At 43.0% G+C, this 14,066-nt stretch overlaps 1 protein-coding gene across 1 annotated transcript; it reads right to left on the bottom strand.

Moving 5' to 3' along the window:
* Nucleotides 1-2,653: 2,653 nt before the first annotated feature.
* fut9a (fucosyltransferase 9a) lies at nt 2,654-9,467 on the bottom strand. Its single transcript, XM_054797263.1, has 2 exons — nt 9,324-9,467; nt 2,654-7,482 (listed from the first exon to the last, which is right to left on the bottom strand). Exon 2 carries the CDS (start codon nt 7,476-7,478, stop codon nt 6,399-6,401), a length of 1,080 nt encoding a protein of 359 aa, XP_054653238.1. The 5' UTR covers nt 7,479-7,482; nt 9,324-9,467; the 3' UTR covers nt 2,654-6,398.
* Nucleotides 9,468-14,066: the final 4,599 nt, after the last annotated feature.

Below are 14,066 nucleotides of genomic sequence, written 5' to 3'. Positions count from 1 at the left end.
GGCTTTGCAAATCCAGTGTTAAGAGGTTGTTCTCCCCCCACACTTAAATCGCAAGATCCACAAGTATTTACTCTGGCAGCCCCTTTAAAGGCGACGACTTGTTGGAGAGCAACGCGTCAACGCGACACAGTTGCGACTCTCTCTCTCTTTCATTTGTTGGGGCGTACAAAGGCCTCTGCGCTACAGATCTGACAGCTGGTTGGCATGGCGATGACAGCCTAAGTGGCATCTATTAGATGAGGGCTGACTCTGGAGGTTAATGAGAGGGCTCACACAAATGTGGCCCTCAGGCACACACAGAGCTTGATTTCAAACAAACAGGACAGCCACATTTGAGGATGGAGGGGTGTGGAGGGGTTGTTAGATCACAGAACCTTACACCTCTTCATTATTTGGGTCCAATGAACAGCATATAGTGGGTTGGTAGGTAGGTTGGTCAGTCATAATGAGACAGATCGAGAGGCCCATTGGTTGTTAGTGAGGTCAATAGCTAAAAAGGCTAAAGGCTAAAAAGGTCTGATGGACGGACAGGTGGCTAGTTAAGTAGGTAGATGTAGCTTGTTAGTTGTTCAGTCCAACAGAGGGCTGGGCAGACAGACATGTAGGCTGGACGTTCCCTCTGGCATTTCCAAAGACGAATGGACAGATGAGTTGGTAGGTAAATAGTATATAATAATGGATATGTTGGTCAGTAGTAGTGAGAGAGATAGGGAGGCTGGTTGGTTTCGCAGATGGATGGACAGGTGAGTGCAGTAGCTAGGTTGGTCAATAGATAGATAGGTAGTATGGTTTGTGCGGATGGACAGATGGGTAGGTTGGCCTTTAGCAAACATACATTTCAGGAGTTTGGTTGGCCAATAGTTAGTCAAGATACAGACAATAGGTAAGATGGATGGACAGATGGGCAGGTAGGTCGGTGCTAGACAAGACCGGTAGTTTGGTTGGTTCTATAGATAGGTAGGGCAGACGTTCACATAGATGAATGGACAGATTTGTTTGTTAGGCAAGCAGCTAGATAGATTGGACAGACGAGAAGGTAAGTCAGTTAACAAACAAAAAAGCAAGTCGACCAATCTGGCACATAGGTAATATGGTTCGTCCAGTGAACGGCTGGACAGATAGGGTAGGTAGGTCGATGTTTGGACAGAAAGATGGTGAGATAGGTAGGTAGTAAGTCAGGTAGATACATTGGTTGGTTAAATGTAGGTAGAAAGGTTGGTCAATGGACAAGACAAATTGGTTTGGGACACTCTCAGTGTGTTTGAGGCCCGAAGGAAACCATCTCCTTACTGACACTTCCCTGACTCCTTCAAACTATCGGGACAATCCCTCCCCAAGTCAACTGAGCCCTCCCATTAATCCGCAAATGACATCAGTGGATTAATGACATCACTGATCCTGCTATCACACACACACACTTATCACACACTTTGACTCTCGCCAAGGCAAAGACGAGTGTGAAGGAGTGGAAATACTAGAGCCCTTGCGAGGTTTAGGGCGTAACTAACAACAGGTTCGAGGATTGAGGCGTAACCACCACAACACACTCTCCTTGCTATCATCAATCACTTATCTGGGCTTTTGGACCATCTATTTATACCCCTGCACGCATTATATTGCACTATGTGTGTGTTGTGGAAACTACATCTGAGATGCAGTACATGCTACAGCAGCAGCTTAGGTAGCATACATAACAGATTTTATCATATGCTTCAAAAGTGGGATAATTCGGGAAAATACGGCTTTAAAGTTGCACAAAAATCTTTGCGAGTTTGAAACTTGCAAGACCGCAGTTCGGCAAGCATTAAAGGATTGACCGCGTTTTGTTTTTTCTTTGGATTTTTTTTTTTAAACCACACATTTAAAGGACAACCATATACACAGGAAGTTAGGTGGACTAACAATGAAAGCAGTAGGGTTGACATATGTATCGTCACTTGTTTAGAGGTGTCTTAGAATAGTCGGCTATTTGATGATTTGATTCGGAGGCTATGCCTATCGTTAACTAGCAGTTTGTACCCAAATTTTAGCTTGCAGTTCAAAGCAGAAAATCAACCGAGGACAGCAAAACAAAACAAAACACTAGTTGGGACACTCGTATGCCAAGGTACCGCTGTATAAATGACCGTAAAAAATACCAGCAGTGCTTTGGTACCTTCTCGCTTCTCTGGCAAGTCGACATAGTCGGTGGCAATTCCAATCACAGTGACAGTAGATACTGTACAAATAACTTTGGTCTTGTTGTGAGAGCCATCTGCCAGGGCTTTGAAGCTAAATTTAACAATCAAAATACCCTTTTCTTGTTGGCTTGTTTTTGTTTGTATTTTTAGGCCAGTAAAAACAGAAATGGTCCCTGGACCGGACTTTGGACACCACTGGTTTACACGTAAGCCTTTTAATAAAATCCCATTTGTATGAATTAGTGAAAAGAAAGTATCCCGTATGCTTCACTTGTCTTTTATTTTTCTTTGACACTACTGGACATCTAAGAGTTCAAATACAACATTTGGCAAAATACAGTGATTTTGGCAAAAAAAAAATTCAAAAATTCAACACTGATTGACTCACCCGTTTAAAAAATGAAGCGAGATGAGCGTTTCTGGCTGTTTCTGTAAGGACATCAGCAACATCAGTGCTGGGCAGCACCCCGTAATGACACTGGAACGGAAAAAAGACGGCATCTCCACCACGTTGATTTGGCAAAACAAGAAAGAGAAAACAGCAGGTGAAAGAGACACACAAAAAAACTGTTCAAAGTGTCTGAATGGCAGTGTCATAGTCTTGTCAACAATGGATGACAACATTTCCATCTAAAGCAGAACACACCAAAAAAAAGTGCTACTCATCAAAAATTACATTTTACGTGTAACATTGCTTCCCTTTGCCACGTTACAACACTTCATGAAGAGATTTGAACATTTAAAACCAACCTTTCCACTTTGAGGTTTGATTTAGAGTCACTTCCACACTTAAAGATGATTTTTTTTTGTATATACAGGATTCACTATGGCACTCCATAAGAACATAGTCCAGTGTAGAGCCGAGGAAATGAATGACAATGTTAGCTTGCATAAAAACACTTGATGTGAATTTGCACAGTGCTAAATGGAATCGTCAAGTTGACAGCAGGGATGGGCGTTTGATTGGGGTCAGTCAATTCAGCCATAGAAATGGGAGTGCACTGCTGGGCTGCAACCAGCAGGGGCACTGTTGATTCTGCCTCAACCAGTGCGCTGTCGAGAGAAGCGCAACACGTCGTCAGCTATGGGAGGTCGAGCTACATCAACTGGCATGGAAACAGGAGTCCAGAACATTTAGCGGCAGCTTACAAATAACAATTAATAAATGGAAATGTGGTCAAATCCCTGGTCGATAGCTGCAGATTGCTGTTTCAGATGCATCGTTCAGTAGATTTTGCAAAAATGTCTTAATTATATTTATTTACAGTCGATAAAACCTTGATGTATTACGTGTAAACATCTGTAAACAAGAGCGTAAACAAAACCAACCCTCCAAAAAAAATAATGAAAAGATGGAAAGTTGTCACATTCGTCACTGCACAGCTGCTTGCGAAAAAATCAAAAATAAGCTCTTAAATATTTGACTGGACAACATGCATCCAAAACAGCATAATAAGGAAAAGAGACACCACCACTCCATAACATTAGATAAACCTGAATAAACTTAATGATGTGCAATACAAGAGCTGTACTAACAGTATTTTCAAAGAAAACAGCTTCCAGTTTCCAAATGTTAAGGTACAGCTCTCAGTGTAATGAAGAGCACCACAATTGTTAAATTAATACCTCTCTGAGCATTATTATCTTTGAAAAGGCTTGTTTTTGATATCGCTCTTGTATCGGATCTAGGTGTACCTAATGTAATGGCTATGGACTCTACATGTGTATATAAAAGCCCAAAAATATGCAGGGAGAAATGGCAAAACGTGCGCAATAGGACACACGCATGACGCTTGAGCTCAGTAGACACTGCATAGGTGACTTGAATCGCAAGCACAGATGTTCATTATTGTGTGATGTCTCACTGGGATATATATTTAGGTCCTTTTTCGTTGTTACGTCAGACACGTCTGCCATTAAGTGATACTAAATTAGAATCAGATGAAAATAAAAGAGGTCACACTTTACAATAAGGTACACAAAATTACAATTACAACTACTCTACTCATTAGTTCTTCATTAGTTCCTCAGTAACTTGTCTAAATGTATGTGCCTTAGTCATTAGTTCATTAGTTGTTCATTAGTTCCTCAGTAACTAGTCTAAAATTATGTGCCTTAGCCATTAGTTCCTCATTAGTTCTTCATTAGTTTCTCAGTAACTAGTCTAAAATTATGTGCCTTAGTCATTAATTCCTCATTAGTTCTTCATTAGTTCCTCAGTAAGCACTGTATTTTTTGTACCTTATTGTAAAATGTGACCATAAAATACATCTTTTTCTGTCAGACAAATAAGCACTCACATTTAAGTCCACCAGTGCAGTAGCGGCAAAATGAGGAATGGTAAAGTAAATTATGTACATGACATGCATTTGTAATGTTAAGGGGAAAAAAAACCCTTATGAATAAATCACCACAGCTTGTTATCCCCACGAAGTGACCTCTGACCTCGAGCATCTTTTATCCAGGTGTGACATGTCTCTCAAGAAAGAAAATACAGTGGAACATCCTAAAGTTTGTACATTTTGGAATTTTACCAAAATAGCCATAAAAGATTTCCGTGACCCGCTTAGTCGCTGGGTCATTTAAGTACAGAGTTTGGCTTCTCAAAACAATATGCAATAAACCAGTATCTTTACTTAAATGACCCGACAACTAAGCAGAACTACGTTCCTCGTCACGGAAATCCGGCCAGAACTGGACTCGCGGGACCACGTGGGGGGGGCTAGTCATTGTTGATGCATTACACTGCTGATGGGGATGTCGTACAACTTCATGTCAAAAAATCCAAACTATCCCTTTAACAGGAGAATATCGATCTGCTGCAAACTAGTTAGCCAGTTCTATTATTGTTTTTACATCAACAGTTGTTATTATAGTGTTTTTCATTTGGAACTTCATTTCACTTGTGAGACCAAGGATTTACAATGGCCACAGAACGGATTATTTTATAATTCCACAGTTCCCAATGGGATAAATTGATTTCATTTGATTGTGTTTACCGCTGTAAACGGTAAATGGGCTTTCACTGGTACAATTGTCCTTCGTTTATAGCGGTTAAGTGCTTCCAGACCCGAGCATGTTAAATGAATTTCCACGATATTGGATTCAATGTTAATAAATGGAATATTTTCATAGTTACAGCATAGAAAACCTGTTTCTGACTTTCTAAATACGGTTATTAACATTATTAGAGCCCTGTAGACATGAAATAACACCCCTACAAGCACCTTTATGGTCCTATTATCCATTGTTTACACAACATTGCAACTTTTATACTGTAGGGACTCGAGACAGCCGTTAGTTAGCTCGCTAGCTAGCGTGCTAACAACCTAGCAAGCTAACCAGTGAGCCTCAAAATTTTTTCTTTTAATAAGCCAAAAATCTACCACATCCACACGGGATGGGAGGAGAGCTTTTTTTTCACTCTTATCATAGCCGTCACAACAATGTGACGGCTATTGTTGTTCCTAAGTTACAAACCGCATAGTAATGAGTAATAATTTGATGCTATTCCTCTCTGATTCTAAGGTTATCAAGCTAACCTGTGCTCCTGTAAATAGTTGAGGTGTAAAATAAACTCAAGAAAATCTACTGGAGTTGAGTTGATAAAGCGTCCTCTGCAATCTTCTCGGCCTTCTCAAGGTAAGGCTGGTGAAAGTCCTAAAGAACTTGACAGGGAGACCACTCTACTACCTGAGCCATGCCACTGTAATCCGTAAATGTTTGAAGATCAGTTGAAAATTCACACTCCAAAAATTTGCTTAAAAGTTACGTGATTGACCTCATTCCTGATGTCAGCATGTCATATTTCAAGAGTCATTTTTGTGAATATTCTCATTCGTCCAGGTCATTACACTCTCAGGGCTTTGAATCGATCGCAACGAGCTGTCCTATCTAGTCTTGAGCATGAACTGATGAACCTTGCTGAGATGTGAGGCAAAACATCTTCTTAGACAACTTGAAGAGTCCAATTGCGGTCGATTCAATGCCCTGAGATTTCAAGAGTCGTTTAAAATCAATCGCGGTCTTGTCCTTTGTGGCCAGAGAAATAAGTCTCGCGGTAACGTAGTCATACGGCCCTGCAGTCTGAACAGACGTCACTTCGCAGGGAAGACAGCAATGCAAAAGGCAAAAAAAATAAGGCTTGGCAAAATTGGCATGAAACGTAAATCTAATGAACTCAGTGGCACAAACTCTGCATAGTCCAGCAACGTTGTCTCAGCCCCAGAACCACTTGTCCAGGTTGTTGACCGTCTTGTACTCCCTGTGCCTGCGCAGGTAATCACAGGCCAGACACGTGTGCTCGGCCCAGAATAACGCCTTCTTCACTTTAAAGTGCCGCCGCCACTCAAAGTACCTGAGGTACATCTCCTCGTTTTTGTCCAGGAGGAGCAGGTAGTCAGCCAGCTCCTTGGGCGACGAGAAGTCGTCTACGTGGATGAAGGCATCCCCTTGGACGAAGTTCTCGTAGTTCTGGCGTGACGGGCCCAGCACCACGGGGACCGTCCCCACAGCAAGCGGGTTGTAGAGTTTCTCTGTGATGTAGTCCTTGTGGATTGAGTTCTCGAAAGCCAGGTAGAACTTACAGCTGGCCATGGTGGGGAAGTAGTCTTGGTCGGAGATGTACTCCCCAAAGGCTTGTCCGTACGCATGGACCTCGATGTGTTTGTACAGCTCGTTGTAGTACTTGACCCGCACATGCTCTTGGTTCCAGTTGCTCACAATCCAGCAAATCAGCTTGTTTTTGCTGGGCGGAACAAAGTCCTCCTCGCCCTCGGCGGCCACGATGGACCCGTAAGGCACTTCAATGTCGGCATCCCGGCGGTAGTTGAGGGTCAGGTTGAACAGATTCTCGATGCCGGAGAGCTGAGAGGAGTGCGACGGAGACTCAAAGTTCATCCAAATCCACTTTTGGAAGGACGGACGCTGCAGTGGTGGTAGGTTGGACAAGTCCGAGCAGATGTCCCGGTGGTGGATTAGGACACCATCTGACTTGTTGTAGAGGTTCCTGTCGGCCGTGATAAAGCAGCCCTCGATGTTGAAGAGCGAGCCACACACGTTCAGGTCGTAGGTCTGTCCGAAGGGCCAGAGCCAGATGAGCACTGTGGTGACATTTTTATCGCTCTTGGCGTAGAAGATGCCTTTGACCCGCTCGGTGGACGCCGTTGACTCGACGGGACCAGATAGCCAGCCGGTGGACGGTTTAAAATACATCAAAAAGAGAGTCACAAAGCATCCCAGGATGAATGTGGCGACAAGAAGGGGTCGTAGGATTCTGTGAGCGGTTGCAGATGACATACTCCTGGACGGGCACAAGGACAACATCACAGGACAGTGCTCTCCATCGTTTTGCAACATGCATGACAATCAATTACAGTGGCTCAGTGACTTTCAACCTGTTTCAAGCTAGGGATTTTGCGCGTATTTTCTGTGTCACTCGTCAGTGAGAAAAGCAATGGCATGGAAAGGAAGGGTCAAAGTCAACCACAGAATTTCCTGGCTTCTCTAGACGGTGGCACTGAAATCGCCATATGTAATTCTCTGATTGTGAGTCGCCGTGTGAAAGCGCACACTTGTGTCAACATCCCGCTCACTTCGCTCAGTGTGAGGGGAAAATGTTGGGAAGTACTCGAAATTGGATTTTGGTCGTTTTTGGAGGTCATCGGATCGTGCTGTTCTAAATAACTGTTGATAGGATGATGATACTGAAATAAAACCAGAGGGATGAGTTTTCCAATGATACTATTGGCATCCATCTCTAAAACCAGGAATTGCCTGAACCAGGATTCTGGAGGGGGGGCATGAACTGTTGAATGGAAGGCTGTACAGCAATGAAACCAACAGCAATCCAACGGTACTACCAGTGTGCACTTACAATACCAGGAAGGACCACACCATCGACTTTGGTCATATGGAGACGAAACTCATGTTACTACGCTTGGCCTTCTACGATACTGGGGAATAGGTTTGTTTTCATTACTCTGAATACTGTATGTATGCCATTACGGCACCATATCATTTCCAGGAGATTATAGCTAGGTAGTGTAGCTCATAGAAGGGGTTGGAGTCATGAAGACTGACCTTAACTGAGGCAAGTGAGACCTGCAGTTCTTTGGATGTTGTTGTGGGGTCTTTTGTGACCTCTTGGATGAGTCGTCGCTGCGCTTTTTTCCATACAGGGCATTGGATTTTTTTTTTTGGATTTGGATTTTTTTTCCTCACTAAATAAGAAGTTTAATTTAAAAACTGCATTTTGTGTTCAGTTATGTGGTCAATGACTAATATTGAAATTTGTTTGATGATTTGAAACATTTAAATGTGGCAAATGTGCAAAAAAAAGGAAATCAGGAACACTGTATGGAGGCTGGCAAAATTGTCGAGTTCATTTTCATTTATCGTGTGATTAATTCATTTTTTTTTCTGAATGAGAAATCTCGTCATGTTTTAATCTTGAAAGATCTTGTGACACCCCTACAGTTTGCAGAAATACACATCACCAGATATGCTTAAATACCATACGCATCAAAGTTGATGCATAGCAAAAATAATGGCTCATTTAGCTAATAATTGTGCATGCAGTGTACAAGGTGTGTCAGAAAATTTCCTGGACTGGTATTACAAGAGATACATTTCAAAATCAAACTACAAGTTGTCCCTTTTGAAGTAATCTCCCTGGAGTCCAATGCCCTTTGCCAGCCTTCTCCGCCACGCCTTCATGCACTCCTGGAAGGATTCTTCTTCTTCTTGATGTCATCCACCTCTCCAAAACAGGTCCCCTTGATGAACTCTTGAGCTTGAAAAAGAGGAAAAAAATCACCCAGAGCAAGGTGTGCTCCAGCCCGGCGATGCCTCAGTCAGCCAGGAACGGTCGGATGCTCAGAGCACTGTGAGCAGGAGTGTTGTCCTGCCACATCTCTCGCCTCTTGTGGGGCACTGAACAAATCAAACGCCGCAGGATCTTTTCGTAGACGTGTTGGTTGATCGTCTTGCTGTGTGGCAAGAACTTGCAATGGCGAAGCCTCTCATGTTGAAAAATCAACATCAACAGGTTTTGGAACTTTTCTGACACACCTCGGATAATCGAATAAGTCCCTTTGACAGACTGGTGACATGAAACCAGACCTGATTTTTCCTCATACCAACCTGGAGGATTTTGACCTGCAGCTGTAATCCAAGCGCGAGGGTGCGGAGCGGAGGCGGTGGGGAATGCCGTTGTTTCCTACATGGAGCCGTCCGTGGAATAGGTGCCGTCGGGTGATGAGCAGCCTTTGGCTGTTGCGTAATTTAACAAATACTATACTGGCTGTGTCGTGTCTTGAACTGGTCCAGCAGGTCCTCTTAAGCGGGTCGCCTTTATTACAAAAAAAAAAAAGTCATTAGTGTCAAGCTATGTCCACACGAGCACGTGTGCGTTCTGAAAATGTTCTTAATTGAAATGCAACAAATGTTGATTGATCAGGATCATGCTGTGAGGTGCAGCTCATTATATGGATTCAGTGGTAGAACTCTCCAACCTCTTTCCTTCTGCCGTGATGCGGCCAGCATTGAAATAATCCTCTGTGTCTGGCTAATTGTCCTTCCCTCGCTCCATTCCGGTAGTTTTGTAGAACAAAACAGGCATATACAGTACAGTAATTCCTCGCCACTTCACGCCTTCAGTTGGGCTGCTTCGCTCTACCACAGTTTTTTAAAATACGTTAATAAATCATGCTGTTTCATAGATCTATTATCAGTCAAAAAAGATGCATATTTTAGCAAATCTTACATATGTTTTGGCCAAATTAAGCATTTTGAAATTTAAAAAAGGCTAAATGAAGTAAAATACAAATATAAGGCATTCAGAAGACACATTCACAGATGCTGTGAATGATCTGCAGTATTGAACACTGGTCACTAGGTGTCAGTAATGTTATTGTAATGTTCGGCTTTTATTTCAGGTTTGAATGATCTCACAACAGGCACAATTGTGTGCCCCAATCCCACAGCTAAATCAACTTTTGGAGACAGTCCTGACGCTTGCTGGATTTTCTCTGGACCTCTCTCCTTGAAGTTCTTAACGATCTGGTATCCTTAGCCCTTTTTGTGTTAAGCAATGTAGACTGCACGTGTTTCCTTGCAGGTAACCACAGTTAACAGAGGAAAAGCAGGCTTCAAGCGCCACCCCCTTCTTAAAGCTTCCAGCCTGTTATTCTCACTCAGTCAGGATGACAGTCACCTCCAGGCTTTGTCCTGGTCAACACTCTCAACCAGAGAATCACGAACACGATTTCAGCTGGTCCTTTTGTGGCAGCGCTGAAATGCAGTACAGATGTTTTTTGGGGATTAAGTTAATTTTCATGACAAAGAGGGACTTTGCAATTTATTTCCGTTCATCTTATGACTCTTCATAACATTCCGGAGTTATAAATATTTCTGCCATTCTCAAAACTTTTGGCCGTGACTCGCAGCAGCAGCAACAGCAGGGTCCTTCTAATCCCGCCCATATTGGCGCCTTTGTTTGTCGCAAAAGTATGTTAAGTATGTTTAATTTGCGAAAAGGCCTCTCAGTATGTTTAAAAACCAGCAAGGTAACATTCGTCATTGTGCAAATTCTACTTTTCTCCCACCCCCCGTCCATACACGGGCGCTGAAACTGGAGTTTTGGAAAGTCTTCACCCTGGCTGGAGTTTTCCAAAATCTTAGTTTTTAAGTACAGGAAGGCCAAAATGTATAGAAAAATGTGTATTTTTAGAAAATCTGTGCTCATGTGGACGTAGACCTACAAGAGAAAACTGGAATGGAGCTTGTATGCAAGAGGGTCTGGAAAGTGTGCATCTGCTGCATGTGATTGGTTTTAAGGGGCTTGTGTGAGCATGGCGCCATCTTAAGGCCCCCTGCGTGTTGCTTAGAGCAGTCACGCACACGCACACAAACAAGACGCTTATGTATTAAAAAAAAAAAAAGCTACAACCACTGTAAAATAAATCTAAAAAAACAAAATACACCTTTAAACACAACACATCGAGATGTATCGAACATTCCCTCTGCTTTTTTAACATGAACAACTGCTCAAGTGAAAAAATAGGTTCACCACTGCAGAAGGCAAAACAAAAATGAAATAAAAATACTCGCAACTTTTAACGATGACATAATGAGATGTAGCACTGCACTTTTGAACAAAAATAGAAGTCAACTATTGTGTACTGCTTTCCTATTCATTGCAGTAAGTTCCATTTCCTGTTCTGTGGTTATCGCTTTTTTCCCCTCTTTGCCCTCGCTGGCACCATTCCTATCCTCCTCACTGAGCTGAAGTCTGACAAGATTTGCTGACATTGTATTGGTCTTTGGAAGCTGCACTATACCCTTAGTAGCCTACCTCCTATACAGAAGACTGGGCTGGTTTAGGACCGCTGGTCCTCCATTAGCACATCATCTGGAGGTTGATGATGTGCATTCAAAGTCCACCCCTACCCCTCCCTCGTGTGAGCGAAGCAGATCACTGTAACGCCTTTTAAAGGCTTACTGTATCGATACATTTTACATGCAGACAAATCCTCTTACGCTGCTGGATCGGGCTTTTCTGTCAGCGCCACTGGCGATAAGCACTTTGCTGTTCTATGCACACCTTTTGTGACATAATAATAATAATAATATAGTATACTGTGTGTATGTACAGACAGACTGTAAAGTTGCAAAGCGGTGACTAAAATGAGGCCAGCGTGACTCATGCAGTGTCTTTTAGTACTGACACGATTGTGGCGATGCTGTTTTGTGGTTTAACAGGGTGGTGGGGTGGGGTGTGGGGGGTGGTTGTTGTTGGCAAATGCATTGTGATGTATTTAGGACATGGCAGCTCTGCATGGTTGAGTAGTCCAGGAGAGGCAATTTGATAGGAACTGCGAGAAATGCTCATTTCTTTTATTTTATTTTATTTTGGATATGCTCTGACTGCCACCATTATGGGCACTGAGTGCACTGCATGGCTCACACCTACAATGTAGCAGCTGAAGGTCATTTGCAGCCGCTGTGATGCTGCGATGCCTAAACGCACGCTTGTGCAAAACGGCACGGCACAGCTCGGCGTGAAAGCACGGACGAACCGCTGGAATGCGTGCAGTGCTGCGTGAAAGGCGCGCGGTGTCATTTCACAACGTCAAAACGGACATCTTGTGCGGAACGAGCGGCTTTTGTGCAGGATAATTAGTAGGGAAGCAAGCAGGTGCGTAGATGGGAATATGCTGGAATGAAAGCTGCAAGCATTTCACTCACCATCTCGACAGGCGCGAATCAAAATAGATCCTCCTTGTCATTTCCTCCTGCAGGATGCTTGTGGAATCATCAAAAAATGGTCCGTCGTGTGAGCATGAGGACCACATCCGAACCAGCCCGAAACCATCCTTTTTTTCCCCTCCTTTGCTGCACCTCCTCACTTGTCATGTGTGGATGCGGTGGAGATTTAGAGGAGGACAATAATAAGCGATTAACCCTTCAAGTTACATGTTCAGTTGGTGCATTTATCCTCCCGCTGCTGTGATGCGATGGTCTGGCTGGTCATGCATGCACACCTGTTCACCTTACCGCCACTTGGGGGCGCCACTGGGCCTCTTTAAAGGTTGGCGCACAGGTTAGACCAGGGGTGTCCAAAGTGCCGCCCGGGGGCCATTTCCCGATAGCGGCTGTTTTTTTTGTTGTTGTTTTTTTTTTTCATTCTAAAAATGTAATTTAACAAGAAAATTAAAAAAATTAAAAGAAATAACAACAGCAAAAATTTTAAAATCAGCAGTAATTTTACAAGAATAAAGTGAAAATATTAAGAGAAAAAAGTTGTAGTCTAACAAGAAAAAGTTTTAATTTACCAAGATTAAAATGGGAATGTGAGGAATAATAACGTGGTTTTAATCGCATAAAATTTAAATCTGACAGAAAAAAGACGTTATTTTTTTAAAGTTAAATTTTGTAATTATGAGAAACAAACAAAGCAAAATAAAGTTTTTGGAAAATTAGGTTGGGGAAAAAGTCATAATAAAAGTTATAATGTTGCGGTGTGCACGGTGGTCTAGTGGTTAGCACGTTGGCCAACACAGTAACAGCCTGGAGATCGGGAAGACCTGGGTTCGATTCTCCCGGGCATTTCTGTGTGGAGTTTGCATGTTCTCCCCGTGTGCGCGTGGGTTTTCTCCGGGTACTCCGGTTTCCTCCCACATTCCAAAAACATGCAGGTGAGGTTAATTGGCGACTCTAAATAGTCCATAGGTATGAATGTGAGTGTGAATGGTTGTTTGTCTATATGTGCCCTGCCATTGGCTGGCGACCAGGGTGTACCCCACCTGTCGCCCGAAGTCAGCTGGGATAGGCTCCAGCATGCCCCCACGACCCTAATGAGGAGGAAGCGGTATAGAAAATGGATGGATGGATGTTGCGGCGTGGCGGCGGCCAACCCTCCAGAGCTCTCCTTGAATTGCATAATAGGCACAATCCCATCTCATCACATACACGGGTGGAAGTTGCTTTATGAGGCGCCTCCTGCCTGTTCTGTGACACCCGTCCGTCGGGTGGGGTTGTGGACCTGTCCGCTGACCACCGGGGCGCGGTGGCTCACTCTGTCTTGCCTGCCCTTCCCGGGGGGCACCGATTGATGCTGGGGCTTTTGCTGTGGGTGTTTTTTAAAATTCTTTTCATGAAGGTGAAATATATTTAAGTCGTAATGGTATGAAAAACAAAAAAATATATTTTTGGAAAAATTGTGTTATTGGAATAAGGACAAAATATTGTGGCAATAAAATCATAATATGAGAAGAAAATTTACAAGAAAGGAAGTAGTTGTAAAAAAACAAACAAAAAAACAGCAGAAATAGAAAAAAACAGCTGTAATTTTATGGGAATAAAGACAAAAAAAGTCAATTCTAA

This window comes from Dunckerocampus dactyliophorus, chromosome 13, assembly GCF_027744805.1.
Source record: "Dunckerocampus dactyliophorus isolate RoL2022-P2 chromosome 13, RoL_Ddac_1.1, whole genome shotgun sequence".
Classification (NCBI taxonomy): domain Eukaryota; kingdom Metazoa; phylum Chordata; class Actinopteri; order Syngnathiformes; family Syngnathidae; genus Dunckerocampus; species Dunckerocampus dactyliophorus.
The sequence above is the reverse complement of the archived record's forward strand: the minus strand, read 5'-3'. Positions and strand labels throughout refer to the sequence as shown.